The following is a 25,777-nucleotide window of genomic DNA, read 5'->3' on the forward strand; positions in this document are numbered from 1 at the left end:
CTTCCAAATCCGCTCAGTTGGTAGTAAACATACTTGTGGGACAACGCCTACAAATGACTCCGTCAGACGTCTGGACCTCAGTGCTTGCGCACCTGTTGCACCATTGATAGCTGCACCTCTCGATGCGAGATTACAAATAACAGAAGTAATCTGTACAAATCCCAACAACTTAACAGCGAGTGTGCCTCACAGGGCATATCCTGTTTTACCATTGATTTCATACTACCATTCATTGACTCAGATTAAGAACAAATAGATGGGGATGCTACGGTGAGAATGCTGATGGGATGCTAGTTAAGAAAACGAAAAGGAAGATGGCTGACAGGAGAGGCAGGTGAACAGAAGGGGTCTGAAAGTGAGGTTCTGGAATTGAGTTGTACGAAGAGACCAAAATGAGTGTACCTAATATGAAAGTTTGCAGCCAGTCTGGCAGAGCAGCTGAAGGGAGGGGAAGAAACTTGTCTGGGATCCTAATTTGACTAGTCAGTCACCTTGGTTCTTGAAGATGGCCTGCAGATGGCTGCAGAGCTGTAGCATGCCTCCTTTGCTTTCTCCCATTTAAGTGCTAGTGCCCCACTGCTCATTCAGGGCCCAGGCGGTTGAATGAGAAGCAATGAGTTTACCGTGTTGGACCCAAGGAGCAGCTTGTCAGGCATGAGGGGAACAGAGCTGAGAAAAGAGGCCCAAAAGCAGGATCCGGCGGCCAAGGGAAATATCAGAGGCCTCTGAGCAGGAGGGACCTGAGGGGAAGCATAATGGGCCTAATGGGCTAAGTATTGGGACTGCCCCAGAGGGCTGCGGGACCGGAGCAAAAAGCCAGGGCTGGAGCCAGGAATCAAAGCCTGCACTCCACATGACCTCTTACTATAGAAGCAAGCTGTCGGGAGCGCCATTGCCTTGCTCCATCATGTGCAGATTCCCCACAGCTCTTGGTGCTGTTGGAAGAATTGCAGGGACGACCTGTTTTTTTTTCACAATTTCCTCCCACAGCAACCCTGTACCTCATGGAGTCTAGCCCAGGCTGGTTTTGCTGATCTAAAGTAATCTCTTCGCCTTGGGAGGGTGGCCGGCTAAGGCGTGTCTTTGCCAATCCTGATTGTGACTGGAGTCATGAGCTGCTGGCTAGTCCTTGGCCTTCACTTAATGATGGCTCTAATTCGACCATTTAAATTGGCTTTGAGCGCAAGCGTCACAATTCTGTTTAACATACGTTTTACCTGAAGGTAAACTAAGCCTTAGATTTTCTGTGAAAAACGGTCAGATGCTGGATGATTTAACAATTTCTCACCCCTGCCTCTAACTTGACTCCTTATGCCCTTCATTTGTGCCCGTATCTTTGAATGCTAAACCCTGTAAAACCACAATTCACATCTGCTTGTTTTTTTTTTTTTTTTGGACTAGGAAATCATATTTGAGCACTTGCCTACTCTTCCTCATTTTGAAGACTACTGCATATGCACAAGCCCTGCATGCACTGATTCAGTTTTTAGTATCATGGCTTCTCAAATTCAGTATTGTATTATTTTTAAAAATGTTTGCTTCAGACTTCATATATTCTATGCTCACCGTATGCTTATTTCACAAACCTCAGACTTTGATTACTCTTTTTTCCAAGCAGTTTAAAAAAAATGGATTTTATGAATGTGATTTGTAGTTAATGGTTTGACGTGATTTTTAGGGGTAATGCTGGCAGTTGACGCTGTTACAGCGGAATTGAAAAAGCAGTCGAAACCTGTCACAACACCAGAAGAAATTGCACAGGTGAGCGGAGTTTTATGTTGCATATCAGTATTCCTCCCAGCTAAGGGAAAACATGTAGATGGGCTGGTGTCAGTTGATCACTTTCTTTGTGCCATATAGTTGGTCTGGTGAACTCGACGGGTTGTTTTCTTTATTCATGATCCCCGATTTCTTGCTATTGTTGTAGTAGAATAGTTAGAGGGTAAGTTTGAGGCACAGTAACATTTTAGTTCAAACTCCTTCTCGATCATTTCTATTTCAGTCCTTTTATCCACACTGGACCTTCTAGGATAAAAAGATCTAGGTGTGTCGGTCGATCGTGTCGCTGTTCTCCGCTGGCGCTGGGAGACCCGGTTCCGGGTAGCCATGCACTTCACAAATTCGGTGTATTTTATTGTAATGGATATCCCCATTCCTCCCACCTGCTACCTCGCTGAAGACTAATGGACACTTCTTTTTTTTTTCTTTTTTCTTTTTTCATGTGAATGCCCACAAGAGGAAATGTTTTTATTGTCATTGCCACCCAGTATATGTTTATATTTAACAAGTTGTTCCTTGGTGTATGACATTAATTCAAATCTTCCTCTTGGCCATCTGTCTTCCTATTTCCTAGTAGTTTGATCCAAAACAGTAAGACTTGTGGTTATGTAGAAGAATCTGTTTTGCCTTCATCCAACCCAGAGTTTAGTACATCCCTCATGTGGAAGATGAGGGCGAACACCTGGACACAGGATTGGTTGAGTCTTTGTGTAACAGTTGAAAAAAAATTGGGTACACCTGGTGCTGTTAAGCTAAGGGGACCACAAATGCCACAGCGATCATGTGGCACAGATGACCTTGTATGGAGCCAAAGTGTTGGTGAGGAATGGTTTTAAGGACCATAATATCCACTTATCATTGGACACTAGGGATTTACCTTGCAGCTCTGACAGACGGTAACAAGAAAGTTTCTAAGTTAAAATCCCAGAGATCAGTTGAGCAACAGGTCAAGGTACTGCTACGTAACTTGTTTCAGAGGCCTGCTCCACCCCTCCCTCCCCCTTACACAAACCATGAATTGCTTTATGTTGTCGAAGGCAGAAATATCTAAGTGCATGGAATGAAGATGACTTGTTAGTACACTGCAAATCTGCCATAAAGTAGTGCTGTACAGACTCTGTGTATTGAAAAGCAGAAGTGACACTGCACTTGGACGTAGTGAAACTGGAGGTACAGTAGCACCAAAAGCCTTTCTTGTCTTTAGGCACAAAGCTGTGTGGCTTTTCTGCTGACATAGAAAACCACGTGGCAGTGGATTTTCAAGTTGTGTGGTAAGAGGATGACTGATGCAGTGGGGTCTGGAGAAAATAACACCTTGATGACCAAATATTATTTCATTGCACCTTATTTCCACCCACAAAGAAACCACCTTCCTCAACAATTTAATGTCTCTGCTGTGGTTTTACCCCACACCAACCTGTGAGTGAATCTGGCAACGTGAGAAACACTATAATTACATCAGTCAATCTATTGAAAGTGACACAATGACTGTAATTTGGTTTTAGTAACTTGGCTGTCTGTTTGGTGGTATAATGGGGTGGGGTAGGCGAAGTGGCACCCAATGAGGGCTGATTAGAAGGGTCGGGGAGGGGGCTCTTTACAGTTTTTTTTTTTTTTTTTTCTTTTGCATTAGAGTACAATGTTTTCGGGAAGCAGATGACTAAGCATTCCTGGGCATTGATTTGGAGGGATGTTTTGCCATTAGCAAGGTATGCTTTGTCATCATAGTGTTAAGCCACTTGCAGAGGGGGAAAAGGGCTTACGGTGATACTGTAAATAGTGTCTTGGAAGGCTAAGTATTTGTAAATGAAAAACAACGTGAAACCAAATGAAATGCAGGTATTTAGGAGGCATCTGGAATTGAAGGAAGGCTTTCAGTGGGATGGAGGTGCCCCTGTATTTGGGGTGCATAAGGGAAATTACAACAGAAGTTTACCCCAAGTATATTTGTGTAAATGAAGGTGTTCAAGAAAATGGGGCCCGACAATACAAAGGAAATGACAATTACACCAGAAACCACTCATACTAGTGCATTTTAGTAGAGTCCAGATCTCTGGTCATGCTAGTTCTGAGTAACTTGGTACTTAAAAGTGGTGAAAAATATCTTGGGTCAGTTGTTTGAGTTATTACTAGCTTTGCTAATTTTTAAACGTGCTATTCCACGATTAGTGGATTCTGAGCCCACATGTAAAGTCTTGGCCTGCGATTCAATTGTGCTGTTAACTGGAGTTTGATAGCTTGAAGTAGGTCATTCTGGACTGCTTTATAACATCTGTGTCAACAGATTTTTTTTTCGTTTGTATTTATTTTTACTAAAAGGTATTAGGCTGGAGCTCAGAGTTAATTAGAAGGTATAAGAGTTGGTCATGATTTTTTTTTTTTTAATTGGCTTTAAATTTCATTGCAGGTTGCAACAATTTCGGCAAATGGCGATCCGGAAATTGGAAACTTAATATCTGATGCCATGAAGAAAGTTGGGCGTAAAGGTGTCATTACAGTGAAGGTACGTTGTCAGATTAAGATTTAAGTGGTATGACCTAATCCAGGTTATCTACACCTTCAGTAGCGTTTTACAAAATAATATACAATTGACTTGACCATCCCAACAGACTGCATGAGCAGGGATATTGCTGTCCAGTTTGCCAACATTCTGCAGCACCAAAAAGTAAAATTTGCAGCTATAAAAAGGTTAAATTTGCATTACTTTTGTGACTGGCTCAAAATGTCCATGTCTCACACATCCATCCCATTGCCTAGTTATGCAGCTGGGCATCAAGCAGTGTCAGAAGGCTGTCCAGGTGGCTCTGTTTATTTATTACATGAACAGAGCTGCAAACGCTGTGCCTCTCCTAGCAGGACCAGACAAAGTACAGCTAGTAGTTTGAAAACTGTGCTCTTTCTGGCAACAGCTTGACACCTATCTTCCAAACCTCAAAGCCCCAGCGTGAAATACATGGTTCCTGAGGGAGCTGTTACTTTAGCCCCACCAGCCAGCATAGCTAAAGTGGCAGGAAGGTGGCATTGGCCTCACATAGGAGTTGTGCAGCAGACACTTAAATGGTTTATGCCGGGGTGAGGAAGGGGCTGCACCAGGTAGTGTGTGTAACATATAAAACTTTCTAAAACAGAAGCTCCTGAATAAAGTGGCACTATGGAGTTGTGGAGCAGAGGACCACGTGGAACAAGAGCATGTGAAAAAACGGCGTGAGAGGAATCGAAGAATGGATGGAGACAGATTATGAATGCATGTAGAGAGTGGGAGTTGGATTGAGGGGAGAAAGATGAATGGGCGCTGTAAAGAAATGGCTCCCTGTTGCAGTTACCCCCCACTTTTTGCCTGATACTGATGCTGACTTGACTGAGAAGTGTGCTGGGACCCTGCTAACCAGGCCCCAGCACCAGTGTTCTTTCACCTAAAATGTACCATTGTTTCCACAATTGGCACACCCTGGCATCCAGATAAGTCCCTTGTAACTGGTACCTCTGGTACCAAGGGCCCTGATGCCAGGGAAGGTCTCTAAGGGCTGTAGCATGTATTATGCCACCCTAGAGACCCCTCACTCAGCACAGACACACTGCTTACAAGCCTGTGTGTGCTGGTGAGAACAAAATGAGTAAGTCAACATGGCACTCCCCTCAGGGTGCCATGCCAGCCTCTCACTGCCTATGCAGTATAGGTAAGACACCCCTCTAGCAGGCCTTACAGCCCTAAGGCAGGGTGCACTATACCATAGGTGAGGGTACCAGTGCATGAGCACTGTGCCCCTACAGTGTCTAAGCAAAACCTTAGACATTGTAAGTGCAGGGTAGCCATAAGAGTATATGGTCTGGGAGTCTGTTTTACACGAACTCCACAGCACCATAATGGCTACACTGAAAACTGGGAAGTTTGGTATCAAACTTCTCAGCACAATAAATGCACACTGAAGCCAGTGTACATTTTATTGTAAAATACACCACAGAGGGCACCTTAGAGGTGCCCCCTGAAACTTAACCAACTATCTGTGTAGGCTGACTGGTTCCAGCAGCCTGCCACACTAGAGACATGTTGCTGGCCCCATGGGGAGAGTGCCTTTGTCACTCTGAGGCCAGTAACAAAGCCTGCACTGGGTGGAGATGCTAACACCTCCCCCAGGCAGGAGCTGTGACACCTGGCGGTGAGCCTCAAAGGCTCACCCCTTTGTCACAGCCCAGCAGGGCACTCCAGCTTAGTGGAGTTGCCCGCCCCCTCCGGCCACGGCCCCCACTTTTGGCGGCAAGGCTGGAGGGAACAAAGAAAGCAACAAGGAGGAGTCACTGGCCAGTCAGGACAGCCCCTAAGGTGTCCTGAGCTGAAGTGACTCTAACTTTTAGAAATCCTCCATCTTGCAGATGGAGGATTCCCCCAATAGGGTTAGGATTGTGACCCCCTCCCCTTGGGAGGAGGCACAAAGAGGGGGTACCCACCCTCAGGGCTAGTAGCCATTGGCTACTAACCCCCCAGACCTAAACACGCCCTTAAATTTAGTATTTAAGGGCTACCCTGAACCCTAGAAAATTAGATTCCTGCAACTACAAGAAGAAGGACTGCCTAGCTGAAAACCCCTGCAGAGGAAGACCAGAAGACGACAACTGCCTTGGCTCCAGAAACTCACCGGCCTGTCTCCTGCCTTCCAAAGATCCTGCTCCAGCGACGCCGTCCAAAGGGACCAGCGACCTCGACATCCTCTGAGGACTGCCCCTGCTTCGAAAAGACAAGAAACTCCCGAGGACAGCGGACCTGCTCCAAGAAAAGCTGCAACTTTGTTTCCAGCAGCTTTAAAGAACCCTGCAAGCTCCCCGCAAGAAGCGTGAGACTTGCAACACTGCACCCGGCGACCCCGACTCTGCTGGTGGAGATCCAACACCTCAGGAGGGACCCCAGGACTACTCTAAGACTGTGAGTACAAAAACCTGTCCCCCCTGAGCCCCCACAGCGCCGCCTGCAGAGGGAATCCCGAGGCTTCCCCTGACCGCGACTCTTTGAATCCTAAGTCCCGACACCTGGGAGAGACCCTGCACCCGCAGCCCCCAGGACCTGAAGGACCGGACTTTCACTGGAGGAGTGACCCCCAGGAGTCCCTCTCCCTTGATCAAGTGGAGGTTTCCCCGAGGAACCCCCCCCTTGCCTGCCTGCAGCGCTGAAGAGATCCCTAGATCTCCCATTGACTTCCATTACAAACCTGACGCTTGTTTCTACACTGCACCCGGCCGCCCCCGCGCTGCTGAGGGTGAAATTTCTGTGTGGGCTTGTGTCCCCCCCGGTGCCCTACAAAACCCCCCTGGTCTGCCCTCCGAAGACGCGGGTACTTACCTGCAAGCAGACCGGAACCGGGGCACCCCCTTCTCTCCATTCTAGCCTATGTGTTTTGGGCACCACTTTGAACTCTGCACCTGACCGGCCCTGAGCTGCTGGTGTGGTGACTTTGGGGTTGCTCTGAACCCCCAACGGTGGGCTACCTTGGACCAAGAACTAAGCCCTGTAAGTGTCTTACTGTAGGAAGTTGGCTCTGTATGTGCTATTTCAAAGTAAGGAATAGCATGCACAGAGTCCAAGGGTTCCCCTTAGAGGTAAAATAGTGGTAAAAATAGATAATACTAATGCTCTATTTTGTGGTAGTGTGGTCGAGCAGTAGGCTTATCCAAGGAGTAGTGTTAAGCATTTGTTGTACATACACATAGACAATAAATGAGGTACACACACTCAGAGACAAATCCAGCCAATAGGTTTTTATATAGAAAAATATATTTTCTTAGTTTATTTTAAGAACCACAGGTTCAAATTCTACATGTAATATCTCATTCGAAAGGTATTGCAGGTAAGTACTTTAGGAACTTTAAAGCATAAAAATTGCATGTATACTTTTCAAGTTATTGACAAATAGCTGTTTTAAAAGTGGACACTTAGTGCAATTTTCACAGTTCCTAGGGGAGGTAAGTATTTGTTAGGTTAACCAGGTAAGTAAGACACTTACAGGGCTTAGTTCTTGGTCCAAGGTAGCCCACCGTTGGGGGTTCAGAGCAACCCCAAAGTCACCACACCAGCAGCTCAGGGCCGGTCAGGTGCAGAGTTCAAAGTGGTGCCCAAAACACATAGGCTAGAATGGAGAGAAGGGGGTGCCCCGGTTCCGGTCTGCTTGCAGGTAAGTACCCGCGTCTTTGGAGGGCAGACCAGGGGGGTTTTGTAGGGCACCGGGGGGGGACACAAGCCCACACAGAAATTTCACTCTCAGCGGCGCGGGGGCGGCCGGGTGCAGTGTAGAAACAAGCGTCGGGTTCGCAATGTTAGTCTATGAGAGATCTCGGGATCTCTTCAGCGCTGCAGGCAGGTAAGGGGGGGATTCCTCGGGGAAACCTCCACTTGGGCGAGGGAGAGGGACTCCTGGGGGTCACTCCTCCAGTGAAAGTCCGGTCCTTCAGGTCCTGGGGGCTGCGGGTGCAGGGTCTCTCCCAGGCGTCGGGACTTTAGGTTCAAAGAGTCGCGGTCAGGGGAAGCCTCGGGATTCCCTCTGCAGGCGGCGCTGTGGGGGCTCAGGGGGGACAGGTTTTGGTACTCACAGTATCAGAGTAGTCCTGGGGTCCCTCCTGAGGTGTTGGATCGCCACCAGCCGAGTCGGGGTCGCCGGGTGCAGTGTGGCAAGTCTCACGCTTCTTGCGGGGAGCTTGCAGGGTTCTTTAAAGCTGCTGGAAACAAAGTTGCAGCTTTTCTTGGAGCAGGTCCGCTGTCCTCTGGAGTTTCTTGTCTTTTCGAAGCAGGGGCAGTCCTCAGAGGATGTCGAGGTCGCTGGTCCCTTTGGAAGGCGTCGCTGGAGCAGGATCTTTGGAAGGCAGGAGACAGGCCGGTGAGTTTCTGGAGCCAAGGCAGTTGTCGTCTTCTGGTCTTCCGCTGCAGGGGTTTTCAGCTGGGCAGTCCTTCTTCTTGTAGTTGCAGGAATCTAATTTTCTAGGGTTCAGGGTAGCCCTTAAATACTAAATTTAAGGGCGTGTTTAGGTCTGGGGGGTTAGTAGCCAATGGCTACTAGCCCTGAGGGTGGGTACACCCTCTTTGTGCCTCCTCCCAAGGGGAGGGGGTCACAATCCTAACCCTATTGGGGGAATCCTCCATCTGCAAGATGGAGGATTTCTAAAAGTTAGAGTCACCTCAGCTCAGGACACCTTAGGGGCTGTCCTGACTGGCCAGTGACTCCTCCTTGTTATTCTCATTATTTTCTCCGGCCTTGCCGCCAAAAGTGGGGCCTGGCCGGAGGGGGCGGGCAACTCCACTAGCTGGAGTGTCCTGCTGGGTTGGCACAAAGGAGGTGAGCCTTTGAGGCTCACCGCCAGGTGTGACAATTCCTGCCTGGGAGAGGTGTTAGCATCTCCACCCAGTGCAGGCTTTGTTACTGGCCTTAGAGTGACAAAGGCACTCTCCCCATGGGGCCAGCAACATGTCTCGGTTTGTGGCAGGCTGCTAAAACTAGTCAGCCTACACAGATAGTCGGTTAAGTTTCAGGGGGCACCTCTAAGGTGCCCTCTGTGGTGTATTTTACAATAAAATGTACACTGGCATCAGTGTGCATTTATTGTGCTGAGAAGTTTGATACCAAACTTCCCAGTTTTCAGTGTAGCCATTATGGTGCTGTGGAGTTCGTGTTTGACAGACTCCCAGACCATATACTCTTATGGCTACCCTGCACTTACAATGTCTAAGGTTTTATTTAGACACTGTAGGGGTACCATGCTCATGCACTGGTACCCTCACCTATGGTATAGTGCACCCTGCCTTAGGGCTGTAAGGCCTGCTAGAGGGGTGTCTTACCTATACTGCATAGGCAGTGAGAGGCTGGCATGGCACCCTGAGGGGAGTGCCATGTCGACTTACTCGTTTTGTCCTCACTAGCACACACAAGCTGGCAAGCAGTGTGTCTGTGCTGAGTGAGAGGTCTCCAGGGTGGCATAAGACATGCTGCAGCCCTTAGAGACCTTCCTTGGCATCGGGGCCCTTGGTACTAGAAGTACCAGTTACAAGGGACTTATCTGGATGCCAGGGTCTGCCAATTGTGGATACAAAAGTACAGGTTAGGGAAAGAACACTGGTGCTGGGGCCTGGTTAGCAGGCCTCAGCACACTTTCAATTGTAAACATAGCATCAGCAAAGGCAAAAAGTCAGGGGGCAACCATGCCAAGGAGGCATTTCCTTACACAACCCCCCCCCAAACGAAAGAGGATGAGACTAACCTTTCCCAAGAGAGTCTTCATTTTCTAAGTGGAAGAACCTGGAAAGGCCATGTAAGGAAATGCCTCCTTGGCATGGTTGCCCCCTGACTTTTTGCCTTTGCTGATGCTATGTTTACAATTGAAAGTGTGCTGAGGCCTGCTAACCAGGCCCCAGCACCAGTGTTCTTTCCCTAACCTGTACTTTTGTATCCACAATTGGCAGACCCTGGCATCCAGATAAGTCCCTTGTAACTGGTACTTCTAGTACCAAGGGCCCTGATGCCAAGGAAGGTCTCTAAGGGCTGCAGCATGTCTTATGCCACCCTGGAGACCTCTCACTCAGCACAGACACACTGCTTACCAGCTTGTGTGTGCTAGTGAGGACAAAACGAGTAAGTCGACATGGCACTCCCCTCAGGGTGCCATGCCAGCCTCTCACTGCCTATGCAGTATAGGTAAGACACCCCTCTAGCAGGCCTTACAGCCCTAAGGCAGGGTGCACTATACCATAGGTGAGGGTACCAATGCATGAGCATGGTACCCCTACAGTGTCTAAACAAAACCTTAGACATTGTAAGTGCAGGGTAGCCATAAGAGTATATGGTCTGGGAGTCTGTCAAACACGAACTCCACAGCACCATAATGGCTACACTGAAAACTGGGAAGTTTGGTATCAAACTTCTCAGCACAATAAATGCACACTGATGCCAGTGTACATTTTATTGTAAAATACACCACAGAGGGCACCTTAGAGGTGCCCCCTGAAACTTAACCGACTATCTGTGTAGGCTGACTAGTTCTAGCAGCCTGCCACAAACCGAGACATGTTGCTGGCCCCATGGGGAGAGTGCCTTTGTCACTCTGAGGCCAGTAACAAAGCCTGCACTGGGTGGAGATGCTAACACCTCTCCCAGGCAGGAATTGTCACACCTGGCGGTGAGCCTCAAAGGCTCACCTCCTTTGTGCCAACCCAGCAGGACACTCCAGCTAGTGGAGTTGCCCGCCCCCTCCGGCCAGGCCCCACTTTTGGCGGCAAGGCCGGAGAAAATAATGAGAATAACAAGGAGGAGTCACTGGCCAGTCAGGACAGCCCCTAAGGTGTCCTGAGCTGAGGTGACTCTAACTTTTAGAAATCCTCCATCTTGCAGATGGAGGATTCCCCCAATAGGGTTAGGATTGTGACCCCCTCCCCTTGGGAGGAGGCACAAAGAGGGTGTACCCACCCTCAGGGCTAGTAGCCATTGGCTACTAACCCCCCAGACCTAAACACGCCCTTAAATTTAGTATTTAAGGGCTACCCTGAACCCTAGAAAATTAGATTCCTGCAACTACAAGAAGAAGGACTGCCTAGCTGAAACCCCTGCAGCGGAAGACCAGAAGACGACAACTGCCTTGGCTCCAGAAACTCACCGGCCTGTCTCCTGCCTTCCAAAGATCCTGCTCCAGCGACGCCTTCCAAAGGGACCAGCGACCTCGACATCCTCTGAGGACTGCCCCTGCTTCGAAAAGACAAGAAACTCCCGAGGACAGCGGACCTGCTCCAAGAAAGGCTGCAACTTTGTTTCCAGCAGCTTTAAAGAACTCTGCAAGCTCCCCGCAAGAAGCGTGAGACTTGCAACACTGCACCCGGCGACCCCGACTCGGCTGGTGGCGATCCAACACCTCAGGAGGGACCCCAGGACTACTCTGATACCGTGAGTACCAAAACCTGTCCCCCCTGAGCCCCCACAGCGCCGCCTGCAGAGGGAATCCCGAGGCTTCCCCTGACCGCGACTCTTTGCATCTAAAGTCCCGACGCCTGGGAGAGACCCTGCACCCGCAGCCCCCAGGACCTGAAGGACCGGACTTTCACTGGAGAAGCGACCCCCAGGAGTCCCTCTCCCTTGCCCAAGTGGAGGTTTCCCCGAGGAACCCCCCCCTTGCCTGCCTGCAGCGCTGAAGAGATCCCGAGATCTCTCATAGACTAACATTGCGAACCCGACGCTTGTTTCTACACTGCACCCGGCCGCCCCCGCGCCGCTGAGGGTGAAATTTCTGTGTGGACTTGTGTCCCCCCCGGTGCCCTACAAAACCCCCCTGGTCTGCCCTCCGAAGACGCGGGTACTTACCTGCAAGCAGACCGGAACCGGGGCACCCCCTTCTCTCCATTCTAGCCTATGTGTTTTGGGCACCACTTTGAACTCTGCACCTGACCGGCCCTGAGCTGCTGGTGTGGTGACTTTGGGGTTGCTCTGAACCCCCAACGGTGGGCTACCTTGGACCAAGAACTGAACCCTGTAAGTGTCTTACTTACCTGGTAAAACTAACAAATACTTACCTCCCCTAGGAACTGTGAAAATTGCACTAAGTGTCCACTTTTAAAACAGCTATTTGTGAATAACTTGAAAAGTATACATGCAATTTTGATGATTTAAAGTTCCTAAAGTACTTACCTGCAATACCTTTCGAATGAGATATTACATGTAGAATTTGAACCTGTGGTTCTTAAAATAAACTAAGAAAAGATATTTTTCTATATAAAAACCTATTGGCTGGATTTGTCTCTGAGTGTGTGTACCTCATTTATTGTCTATGTGTATGTACAACAAATGCTTAACACTACTCCTTGGATAAGCCTACTGCTCGACCACACTACCACAAAATAGAGCATTAGTATTATCTATTTTTACCACTATTTTACCTCTAAGGGGAACCCTTGGACTCTGTGCATGCTATTCCTTACTTTGAAATAGCACATACAGAGCCAACTTCCTACAGGCCATCTGCATTGGCATGGGCAGTCCCAGGTCTGTGTTCCACTATAAAGTCCATTCCCTGTAGGGAGATGGACCACCTCAACAGTTTAGGATTTTCACCTTTCATTTGCATCAGCCATTTGAGAGGTCTGTGGTCAGTTTGAACTAGGAAGTGAGTCCCAAAGAGGTATGGTCTCAGCTTCTTCAATGACCAAACCACAGCAAAGGCCTCCCTCTCAATGGCACTCCAACGCTGCTCCCTGGGGAGTAACCTCCTGCTAATGAAAGCAACAGGCTGGTCAAGGCCATCATCATTTGTTTGGGACAAAACTGCCCCTATCCCATGTTCAGAGGCATCAGTCTGCACAATGAACTGCTTAGAATAATCTGGAGCTTTTAGAACTGGTGCTGAGCACATTGCCTGTTTCAGGGTGTCAAAGGCCTGTTGGCATTCCACAGTCCAGTTTACTTTCTTGGGCATTTTCTTGGAGGTGAGTTCAGTGAGGGCTGTCACAATGGATCCATATCCCTTCACAAACCTCCTGTAATACCCAGTCAAGCCAAGGAATGCCCTGACTTGAGTCTGGGTTTTTGGAGCTACCCAGTCCAGAATAGTCTGGATCTTGGGTTGGAGTGGCTGAACTTGGCCTCCACCTACAAGGTGTCCCAAGTAAACCACAGTTCCCTGCCCTATCTGGCATTTGGATGCCTTGATAGAGAGGCCTGCAGATTGCAGAGCCTTCAAAACCTTCCTCAGGTGGACCAGGTGATCCTGCCAGGTGGAGCTAAAGACAGCAATATCATCAAGATAAGCTGTGCTAAAGGACTCCAAGCCAGCAAGGACTTGATTCACCAACCTTTTGGAAGGTGGCAGGGGCATTCTTTAAACCAAAGGGCATAACAGTAAACTGATAATGCCCATCAGGTGTGGAGAATGCTGTCTTTTCTTTTGCTCCAGGTGCCATTTTTATTTGCCAGTACCCTGCTGTCAAGTCAAAGGTACTTAGAAATTTGGCAGCACCTAATTTATCAATGAGCTCATCAGCTCTTGGAATTGGATGGGCATCTGTCTTGGTGACAGAATTGAGCCCTCTGTAGTCCACACAAAACCTCATCTCTTTCTTTCCATCTTTGGTGTGAGGTTTGGGGACTAAGACCACTGGGCTAGCCCAGGGGCTGTCAGAGCGCTCAATTACTCCCAATTCCAGCATCTTGTGGACTTCCACCTTGATGCTTTCCTTAACATGGTCAGACTGTCTAAAGATTTTGTTCTTGACAGGCATGCTGTCTCCTGTGTCCACATCATGGGTACACAGGTGTGTCTGACCAGGGGTTAAGGAGAAGAGTTCAGGAAACTGTTGTAGGACTCTCCTACAGTCAGCTTGCTGTTGGCCAGAGAGGGTGTCTGAGTAGATCACTCCATCTACTGTGCCATCTTTTGGGTCTGATGACAGAAGATCAGGGAGAGGTTCACTCTCTGCCTCCTGATCCTCATCTGTTACCATCAACAGATTGACATCAGCCCTGTCGTGGAAGAGCTTAAGGCGGTTTACATGGATCACCCTCTTGGGGCTCCTGCTTGTGCCCAGGTCCACCAAGTAGGTGACCTGACTCTTCCTCTCTAGTACTGGGTAAGGGCCACTCCATTTGTCCTGGAGTGCCCTGGGAGCCACAGGCTCCAGAACCCAGACTTTCTGCCCTGGTTGGAACTCAACCAATGCAGCCTTTTGGTCATACCAAAACTTCTGGAGCTGTTGGCTGGCCTCAAGGTTTTTGGTTGCCTTTTCCATGTACTCTGCCATTCTAGAGCGAAGGCCAAGTACATAGTCCACTATGTCCTGTTTAGGCTCATGGAGAGGTCTCTCCCAGCCTTCTTTAACAAGGGCAAGTGGTCCCCTTACAGGATGACCAAACAGAAGTTCAAAGGGTGAGAATCCTACTCCCTTCTGTGGCACCTCTCTGTAAGCGAAAAGCAGACATGGCAAGAGGACATCCCATCTCCTTTTGAGCTTTTCTGGGAGCCCCATGATCATGCCTTTTAATGTCTTGTTGAATCTCTCAACCAAGCCATTAGTTTGTGGATGGTATGGTGTAGTGAATTTATAAGTCACTCCACACTCATTCCACATGTGCTTTAGGTATGCTGACATGAAGTTGGTACCTCTGTCAGACACCACCTCCTTAGGGAAACCCACTCTGGTAAAGATACCAATGAGGGCCTTGGCTACTGCGGGGGCAGTAGTCGACCTAAGGGGAATAGCTTCAGGATACCTGGTAGCATGATCCACTACTACCAGGATATACATATTTCCTGAGGCTGTGGGAGGTTCCAGTGGACCAACTATGTCCACACCCACTCTTTCAAAGGGAACCCCCACCACTGGAAGTGGAATGAGGGGGGCCTTTGGATGCCCACCTGTCTTACCACTGGCTTGACAGGTGGGGCAGGAGAGGCAAAACTCCTTAACCATGTTGGACATATTGGGCCAGTAGAAGTGGTTGACTAACCTCTCCCACGTCTTGGTTTGTCCCAAATGTCCAGCAAGGGGAATGTCATGGGCCAATGTTAGGATGAACTTCCTGAACAGCTGAGGCACTACCACTCTCCTAGTGGCACCAGGTTTGGGGTCTCTGGCCTCAGTGTACAGGAGTCCATCTTCCCAATAGACCCTATGCGTTCCATTTTTCTTGCCTTTGGACTCTTCAGCAGCTTGCTGCCTAAGGCCTTCAAGAGAGGGACAGGTTTCTTGTCCCTTACACAGCTCCTCCCTGGAGGGTCCCCCTGGGCCTAAGAGCTCAACCTGGTAAGGTTCAAGCTCCAAAGGCTCAGTTCCCTCAGAGGGCAGAACTTCTTCCTGAGAAGAGAGGTTCCCTTTCCTTTGCTGTGTTGCAGTTGGTTTCCCAACTGACTTTCCTGTTCTCTTGGTAGGCTGGGCCATTTTTCCAGACTCCAGCTCTACTTTTTCACCCTGTGCCTTGCATTGTGCTCTTGTTTTCACACACACCAGTTCAGGGATACCCAGCATTGCTGCATGGGTTTTTAGTTCTACCTCAGCCCATGCTGAGGACTCCAGGTCATTTCCAAGCAGACAGTCCACTGGGATATTTGAGGAGACCACCACCTGTTTCAGGCCATTGACCCCTCCCCATTCTAAAGTAACCATTGCCATGGGATGTACTTTTCTCTGATTGTCAGCGTTGGTGACTGTGTACGTTTTTCCAGTCAGGTATTGGCCAGGGGAAACCAGTTTCTCTGTCACCATGGTGACACTGGCACCTGTATCCCTCAGGCCTTCTATTCTAGTCCCATTAATTAAGAGTTGCTGTCTGTATTTTTGCATGTTAGGCGGCCAGACAGCTAGTGTGGCTAAATCCACCCCACCCTCAGAAACTAGAGTAGCTTCAGTGTGGACCCTGATTTGCTCTGGGCACACTGTTGATCCCACTTGGAGACTAGCCATACCAGTGTTACCTGGATGGGAGTTTGGAGTGGAACCTTTCTTGGGACAGGCCTTGTCTCCAGTTTGGTGTCCATGCTGTTTACAGCTATGACACCAGGCCTTTTTGGGATCAAAGTTTTTACCCTTGTACCCATTGTTTTGTGAAGAGGCTCTGGGCCCACCCTCCTGTGCAGGTTTTTGGGGGCCTGTAGAAGACTCTTTACTATTTTTAGTTTTGGTTGTCTCATCACCCTTCCCCTGGGGAGTCTTTGTGACCCCTTTCTTTTGGTCACCCCCTGTTGAAGTCTTGGACACCCTTGTCTTGACCCAATGGTCCGCCTTCTTTCCCAATTCTTGGGGAGAAATTGGTCCTAGGTCTACCAGATGCTGATGCAGTTTATCATTGAAACAATTACTTAACAGGTGTTCTTTCACAAATAAATTGTACAGCCCATCATAATTACTTACACCACTGCCTTGAATCCAACCATCTAGTGTCTTCACTGAGTAGTCAACAAAGTCAACCCAGGTCTGGCTCGAGGATTTTTGAGCCCCCCTGAACCTAATCCTGTACTCCTCAGTGGAGAATCCAAAGCCCTCAATCAGGGTACCCTTCATGAGGTCATAAGATTCTGCATCTTGTCCAGAGAGTGTGAGGAGTCTATCCCTACACTTTCCTGTGAACATTTCCCAAAGGAGAGCACCCCAGTGAGATCTGTTCACTTTTCTGGTTACACAAGCCCTCTCAAAAGCTGTGAACCATTTGGTGATGTCATCACCATCTTCATATTTAGTTACAATCCCTTTAGGGATTTTCAACATGTCAGGAGAATCTCTGACCCTATTTATGTTGCTGCCACCATTGATGGGTCCTAGGCCCATCTCTTGTCTTTCCCTCTCTATGGCTAGGATCTGTCTTTCCAAAGCCAATCTTTTGGCCATCCTGGCTAACTGGATGTCCTCTTCACTGGGGCTATCCTCAGTGATTTCAGAGGTGTTGGTCTCTCCTGTGAGGGAACCAGCATCTCTGACTATTATTTTAGGAGTCAGGGTTTGAGGGACCCTGTTCTCCCTAGATAGGACTGGTAGGGGGGAATTTTCCTCCAAGTCACTATCCTCTTCCTCTGAGTTGCCACCCTCAGAGGGGTTGGCCTTTTCAAACTCTGCCAAAAGCTCCTGGAGCTGTATTTTGGTAGGTTTGGGGCCCATTGTTATTTTCTTTATTTTACAGAGTGACCTTAGCTCCCTCATCTTAAGATGGAGGTAAGGTGTGGTGTCGAGTTCCACCACAGTCACATCTGTGCTAGACATTTTGCTTCTAAAAGTTGGAATACTTTTTAAGAATCTACAACTGGTTCTAGAATCTAATTCAAACTTTTACAAACTTTTAAACTCTAAAAGAAATGCTAAACAGGATCTAACACAAGGCCCTAGCAGGTCTTTTAAGAATTTAGAAAACTTTTCAAATTGCAAAAATCAGTTTCTAATGACAATTTTGGAATTTGTCGTGTGATCAGGTATTGGCTGAGTAGTCCAGCAAATGCAAAGTCTTGTACCCCACCGCTGATCCACCAATGTAGGAAGTTGGCTCTGTATGTGCTATTTCAAAGTAAGGAATAGCATGCACAGAGTCCAAGGGTTCCCCTTAGAGGTAAAATAGTGGTAAAAATAGATAATACTAATGCTCTATTTTGTGGTAGTGTGGTCGAGCAGTAGGCTTATCCAAGGAGTAGTGTTAAGCATTTGTTGTACATACACATAGACAATAAATGAGGTACACACACTCAGAGACAAATCCAGCCAATAGGTTTTTATATAGAAAAATATCTTTTCTTAGTTTATTTTAAGAACCACAGGTTCAAATTCTACATGTAATATCTCATTCGAAAGGTATTGCAGGTAAGTACTTTAGGAACTTTAAAGCATAAAAATTGCATGTATACTTTACAAGTTATTGACAAATAGCTGTTTTAAAAGTGGACACAGTGCAATTTTCACAGTTCCTAGGGGAGGTAAGTATTTGTTAGGTTAACCAGGTAAGTAAGACACTTACAGGGCTTAGTTCTTGGTCCAAGGTAGCCCACCGTTGGGGGTTCAGAGCAACCCCAAAGTCACCACACCAGCAGCTCAGGGCCGGTCAGGTGCAGAGTTCAAAGTGGTGCCCAAAACACATAGGCTAGAATGGAGAGAAGGGGGTGCCCCGGTTCCGGTCTGCTTGCAGGTAAGTACCCGCGTCTTCGGAGGGCAGACCAGGGGGGTTTTGTAGGGCACCGGGGGGGGACACAAGCCCACACAGAAATTTCACTCTCAGCGGCGCGGGGGCGGCCGGGTGCAGTGTAGAAACAAGCGTCGGGTTCGCAATGTTAGTCTATGAGAGATCTCGGGATCTCTTCAGCGCTGCAGGCAGGTAAGGGGGGGATTCCTCGGGGAAACCTCCACTTGGGCGAGGGAGAGGGACTCCTGGGGGTCACTCCTCCAGTGAAAGTCCGGTCCTTCAGGTCCTGGGGGCTGCGGGTGCAGGGTCTCTCCCAGGCGTCGGGACTTTAGGTTCAAAGAGTCGCGGTCAGGGGAAGCCTCGGGATTCCCTCTGCAGGCGGCGCTGTGGGGGCTCAGGGGGGACAGGTTTTGGTACTCACAGTATCAGAGTAGTCCTGGGGTCCCTCCTGAGGTGTTGGATCGCCACCAGCCGAGTCGGGGTCGCCGGGTGCAGTGTGGCAAGTCTCACGCTTCTTGCGGGGAGCTTGCAGGGTTCTTTAAAGCTGCTGGAAACAAAGTTGCAGCTTTTCTTGGAGCAGGTCCGCTGTCCTCGGGAGTTTCTTGTCTTTTCGAAGCAGGGGCAGTCCTCCGAGGATGTCGAGGTCGCTGGTCCCTTTGGAAGGCGTCGCTGGAGCAGGATCTTTGGAAGGCAGGAGACAGGCCGGTGAGTTTCTGGAGCCAAGGCAGTTGTCGTCTTCTGGTCTTCCGCTGCAGGGGTTTTCAGCTGGGCAGTCCTTCTTCTTGTAGTTGCAGGAATCTAATTTTCTAGGGTTCAGGGTAGCCCTTAAATACTAAATTTAAGGGCGTGTTTAGGTCTGGGGGGTTAGTAGCCAATGGCTACTAGCCCTGAGGGTGGGTACACCCTCTTTGTGCCTCCTCCCAAGGGGAGGGGGTCACAATCCTAACCCTATTGGGGGAATCCTCCATCTGCAAGATGGAGGATTTCTAAAAGTTAGTCACCTCAGCTCAGGACACCTTAGGGGCTGACCTGACTGGCCAGTGACTCCTCCTTGTTATTCTCATTATTTTCTCCGGCCTTGCCGCCAAAAGTGGGGCCTGGCCGGAGGGGGCGGGCAACTCCACTAGCTGGAGTGTCCTGCTGGGTTGGCACAAAGGAGGTGAGCCTTTGAGGCTCACCGCCAGGTGTGACAATTCCTGCCTGGGAGAGGTGTTAGCATCTCCACCCAGTGCAGGCTTTGTTACTGGCCTTAGAGTGACAAAGGCACTCTCCCCATGGGGCCAGCAACATGTCTCGGTTTGTGGCAGGCTGCTAAAACTAGTCAGCCTACACAGATAGTCGGTTAAGTTTCAGGGGGCACCTCTAAGGTGCCCTCTGTGGTGTATTTTACAATAAAATGTACACTGGCATCAGTGTGCATTTATTGTGCTGAGAAGTTTGATACCAAACTTCCCAGTTTTCAGTGTAGCCATTATGGTGCTGTGGAGTTCGTGTTTGACAGACTCCCAGACCATATACTCTTATGGCTACCCTGCACTTACAATGTCTAAGGTTTTATTTAGACACTGTAGGGGTACCATGCTCATGCACTGGTACCCTCACCTATGGTATAGTGCACCCTGCCTTAGGGCTGTAAGGCCTGCTAGAGGGGTGTCTTACCTATACTGCATAGGCAGTGAGAGGCTGGCATGGCACCCTGAGGGGAGTGCCATGTCGACTTACTCGTTTTGTCCTCACTAGCACACACAAGCTGGCAAGCAGTGTGTCTGTGCTGAGTGAGAGGTCTCCAGGGTGGCATAAGACATGCTGCAGCCCTTAGAGACCTTCCTTGGCATCGGGGCCCTTGGTACTAGAAGTACCAGTTACAAGGGACTTATCTGGATGCCAGGGTCTGCCAATTGTGGATACAAAAGTACAGGTTAGGGAAAGAACACTGGTGCTGGGGCCTGGTTAGCAGGCCTCAGCACACTTTCAATTGTAAACATAGCATCAGCAAAGGCAAAAAGTCAGGGGGCAACCATGCCAAGGAGGCATTTCCTTACACTTACTTACCTGGTTAACCTAACAAATACTTACCTCCCCTAGGAACTGTGAAAATTGCACTAAGTGTCCACTTTTAAAACAGCTATTTGTGAATAACTTGAAAAGTATACATGCAATTTTGATGATTTGAAGTTCCTAAAGTACTTACCTGCAATACCTTTCGAATGAGATATTACATGTAGAATTTGAACCTGTGGTTCCTAAAATAAACTAAGAAAAGATATTTTTCTATACAAAAACCTATTGGCTGGATTTGTCTCTGAGTGTGTGTACCTCATTTATTGTCTATGTGTATGTACAACAAATGCTTAACACTACTCCTTGGATAAGCCTACTGCTCGACCACACTACCACAAAATAGAGCATTGGTATTATCTATTTTTACCACTATTTTACCTCTAAGGGGAACCCTTGGACTCTGTGCATGCTATTCCTTACTTTGAAATAGCACATACAGAGCCAACTTCCTACAGGCGCCTAGAGAGATGAATGAATGGAAGGAAGGATGAGAGATGGCGATGGATGAGAAGGATGTATTGATTAAAGAATAGATTGGTTGATGAAGAGAGGAAGCTGTGTGGTAAAGGAAGGAAGGATGGAGGATGAAGGCATACTTCATTGGGAAGTTGTGTATAAGGCACCATTTGGGATGATTGCGTTCAAAATGTAATTTCCCCAGAAGAGCAGCTGAATAAATGCTGTTTGCTTGTTTCCCTTGTTCAATCACTTATTTTATTTTAGAGTATGGTTGTATGTGGGGTGGATGGATAGTTGGTTTTCCTGCCTTCTCCCTTTTGGCTGAGTGACCTGGATGAACCATTAGACTAGTATCAGTCACTTTATTTTGAGCAAGGTCAGAACCGAAAATAGTTATTCGTTTATTTTGCTTATTTAGGTAGTTTAACGGTGTAGAGGATAGCTGTTGTAACTCCCACGTCATGTAACATACATCGTGATTCAATCCCTTCTTTTTAGCAAGCTGCAATTTGTGCTTTTTTTTTTTTTTTTTTTTTTTTTATTTAAATGGTTGTATGTAGAAAATCCTTTTTCCTTCACTTGTGCGATATGGTTTTCCTTTTCGGCTGCTGTGATTAGTTTGTCTACATTTTGCTATTTCACATATTATGCCTTTTATCACTATCCCATTTGCCAATTAAAGGTAGCCCCTTTTCATTTTCTGCCCACATTTTGAGAATTTTAGTTGCAGCTGTTTTTTTATCTGGTTTTAAACCTCTAATGCAGTTGATTAGATTTTAACTTTCTAAGACGTTTGTAGCCCTCAACTTTCAGCCCTTATTTGCGTCTTTCAAGGAAGATCTTACTTGATTGATTGGGTAATGATCTAATGTGCAATGAGGTAGTAAAAGCAGATTTTACCTTGCATCTCAGGGGTAATAAACTGTAATAGTTGCTGTGGTAAGATATAAATATAGAACCCTGGTCTTAAAGCATTGTCTACTTAGGCCCTATGTACAAGTGACTTGGAGTAATCCTGGTTATTTCTCTGCCATAAAAATGATTTAATGGGTGCTTGATAATTTTAGAATGACAGGAATTCCATGTTTTTGCTAAATAACATTTAAATTTTGGACTTGCTAGTGTAATTCCTCATTGTTCTGTGGGTATTCCACAGATTTTTCAGCGGTATTCTACTTGAAGGCGCCTGCATGCAAGATCTTTTGGTGAAATACCACTCTTCAGTGGTGTTCCAACTAAACGTATAATTACTCTTGACCCATTGACTCCAATTACAAGACCCACCAGAATGACCTGGCCACTTTTAATGGGAGCCTTGGTGTAAAGTATCTCAGTTGGTATTATCGTCCAGATGCCAGAGACATCCTTGACCCTAATCTTTGCTCTTTCCAATTAGACACACACACATTCTTTCATGTTAACCCTATTGATTCCCAATATTTTCTGGGAGATTGCGCTGTTTGATGGTGTGCAAAACTGAGGCACCCTGATAATTTAACATATCCAGGCAAAGTTCTCTGGAGTGATGTTTCAACACCTCTCTTCAGTACTACTCTTCCTCTTGTGTATTTTATGTGTATAATGTATTTTTTTTTTTTTTTTTTTAATATATTGGGGAAGAGCTGAAGCGGTTTGCTGGCTGATAGCAATCTCATCCATTGGATGTGGTTGGTTTAAAGGGTGCTGGTTGTACAATGATCTGTCTGGGAGGTGTTTCAGTGTGCAGTGACTGCAGGCGAGTTACTTTTTTGCTGCAATTTCCATGTTAGTGTAAATCATGTGAGACGTATGTGTTTGGAAGGATGTAGTATGATCTATGAGTAGTATTTTGGTGATGTGCATGATTAGCAGAGGTTTCTTAAACCATGTTGGTGTCCATGTGTAATCGCACTTGTACAAATAGTGGGAAAAGAAGATAAAGTTTGCTATGTGTGAACTCATATTTGTCATTCTTGGGAGACTGTTTTGGTTCCAGTTGCATGGTGAGTAGCAACCTCGGTTCTATTGTGTTCATGCTGTCCAACTTCTGGTTGAATGACTTGAATTCCCAATTGTTTTTCTTCATTAACATGTTTGAGTAACCTATGTTTTCTGAATTTATTAGGCTTTGTCTGTGCTGGGAAAAGTTTTGCTGCTCATGTAGAGAATTAAGTTATGTCGGGGGAAGGAGTGTGTGGGCTTAACTTCCTTAAACATTTAACTGTCATCTAAAAATATGAACTATCTATTACTGGTAATGACTCCATTCACGACGAAGATGTGGAGGCTGTTATCCGGGTCAGGACTCAAGCCCAATTTTTTTTTTTTTCTCCTGGTTCGCATTTAGTTTCTAACTCTTTCCTTCCCTTTTGTCATGTTATTTGTCTTGTGCTGTCTCTTTGGCTCCACACTCACTTTAACAAAGTACTTATGCTTCTTGCTCCACCTTAATTGTAACGTGTGCTGCTCATACCATTTTAGGCAAAAAAATGTGTTTGGGCCATGGTTAGACAAATGGAACAACCCTTTTTAGTGTCTGAGTGTATCACATTTCAGGATCCTCTCTGGGGATATTTTAAGCATGTGAAGCTAAAGAAAATAATAACTCTGGAACAATGTTAAACTGTTGTGATGGAGCAGTAAAAAATTCAGTTTAGGCGCTAACTGTATATATGATGACCTGATTCATATGAAATGGGTGTGTGGATGTCACATGATAACTTGAAGGGGTGTATGACACCATTGAAAGTTTAGGGGAATGGGTAGATTGTTCTGCCACCTCATATCGGTGTTGAAGCACATCAGTGCTGCATTATTGGGAGGCTGCAGTGCTGCTGGTCACAGGTTACGTTTTTATTGTTTTAGGACGGCAAAACTCTTCATGATGAGTTGGAAATAATTGAAGGTATGAAGTTTGACAGGGGCTACATCTCACCGTACTTCATCAACACAGCAAAGGGTGAGTACATTGGGAAGCCAGTATCAGACTCTCTAGCTGATCTTTATTGATGACTCGCCATATTACATGACAACAAATTAAATATTAGTTGGGACCAAATGTAGGAAGCTGGCTCTTTATGTGGTAAGTGATTACTGTGTAAAGTGTCCAGGGGTTCACCACTTAGTAGACAGAGCTTGCTATGCAATTCTAAAGTGATTTATTTAAGGGTAGTATGGTCGAGCAGCCTTAGAATTAACAAAGGAGTGCAAGATATCTACAAATACACACAATAGCCAGTAAATGAGAGACACAACTTAAGAAGGAGATCTGCACCAATGTATAGAAATAGTAAGTATTTTTTTATAAATGTGTAGGCATCAAGCAAGTAAGTTTTTAAATAGGAATTTTTTTCACTTTAAAAAGTGGACACAGTGCAATTTCCGAGTTGCGCAATGTTATCCTATAGGAGGAAATGCAAGTTTGCAATCAGGCACTCTGACGACTTACAGGAACAATCTCCAAGACTTAAGGTGAGTATTGGGCTAGGGTCAGAATCACACAAACCGGTTACTCCGGGCGGCTTTGGGGTGGTGGCTGGGTGCAGAGTTACAGTAAGGCTGTTCTTTAGTGTTGGGTTTCTGTGTCAGGAAGCACTCACATTTTAGGGGCACTGTGCTCGGAGGCTGCAGGTGTTGGGGGGGGGGGGGGGGGGGGGTGAAACAACAGTGGACTCGAGCTCAGGAGAGGTGGTGGGGGGTCTTCCTTAACACCAAGGGCCCACTTGAACTCAGGCTAAAGGCGACGGTGCAGTGGCTGTTTTAGGTGTCTGTTTTCTCTCAGAGCAGAGGCTGCAGGCGACTTCTGGGAGTCTAGGTGGGGTGAAACCGCAATGGACTGAGATGCTGGGGAACCTTGTTGGCACCGGTGGTCGACTTCACCTCTGGTCAGAGTGCAGGTGCAGTTGTGACTTCAGATGTTGGATCTTGGCGGTTTGAGAGGCTTCATTCAGAGTGCCTTCAGAGGCTTTTGGAGAACAGGTCCTTTGTTCACGGGAGGTCTTGTGTCTTTATAGAAGGCAGGCAGTCCTCCTGAGTTTCTGGAGTCACAGCTGCAGGACAAGTTGACTTTGGTGCAGATTACAATGAGGGATGTAGACAGGCCAGCGGGGTTTTACCAGGTCAGCTGCTTCTTTTCTCCTCTTCTGCTGTTGTGGCTTTCCAGTGTTCTTTGTCTTCTTAGGTTATCCGTATCTGCTTCTCCGTTGCCAGGGGCTCTACTAAATATTGAATTTAGTGGCGTTAAGGGTGTGTAGGGTAGTTGCCAATGGGCTATTGACCCATGGGGTCATTTCCCCCCCCCCCCCCCCCCCCCCCCCCCACCACATTTCCTGTGGGAAGTGGGCACAACCCTTTCCCAGAATTCCTAAGTATGCCATCACCAAGATGGCTACTTCTGAAAAATCATGTCCCACTTGCAGTAGCCCACCTTAGGGATGGTACTAGCCTGGGGCTGGCATGCCTACCTGTCTAGCTAACTTTTCTGCCTGTCCAGGTGCCAAATGGGCTCTGTACAGTGGGGGTGGCTTCCTCTCCTGTGAGGGGAGCCATATTTGCATTTCAAATGCACCAGCCCTTTGAGGCTTGCTGCCTTAGGAAGGCTAATCAGCAGGTCTTGCTGTGGGAGGGGGGGGTTACACCCTCTTGGTGGACAGGCTTTTGTTGTGGTTCACCTGAGAGGAGAGGGCTCTCACCCTAGTAGTTCCAAACTGTGTTTGGGTGGCAGGCTGGCAGAAAATGGTTAGCGAGTACTCCAGAGACTAATAGCACTTCAAGAGGCACCTCTAAGGTGTCTTCTGGGTGCACGTATTGCTAAATCGAACACTGGCATCAGTGTGAGTTCACCAGTATGAGGTGTTTGATACCAAACACATCCATAGCTTCAGTGAAGCCAGTAC

General features: G+C 47.4%; 1 protein-coding gene across 1 annotated transcript in view; it reads left to right on the top strand.

The window, feature by feature from the left end:
- HSPD1 (heat shock protein family D (Hsp60) member 1) overlaps positions 1–25,777 on the top strand; it is a 167,471-nt gene that overhangs the window by 26,771 nt on the left and 114,923 nt on the right. Inside the window, exons 4-6 of the mRNA XM_069225827.1 lie at positions 1,679–1,761; positions 4,187–4,282; positions 23,748–23,841. Coding sequence (XP_069081928.1) covers positions 1,679–1,761; positions 4,187–4,282; positions 23,748–23,841 — 273 coding nt within the window. The remainder of the gene's footprint in view (positions 1–1,678; positions 1,762–4,186; positions 4,283–23,747; positions 23,842–25,777) is intronic.

Source organism: Pleurodeles waltl, chromosome 3_1 (genome assembly GCF_031143425.1).
Source record: "Pleurodeles waltl isolate 20211129_DDA chromosome 3_1, aPleWal1.hap1.20221129, whole genome shotgun sequence".
NCBI classification, from domain to species: Eukaryota; Metazoa; Chordata; class Amphibia; order Caudata; family Salamandridae; genus Pleurodeles; species Pleurodeles waltl.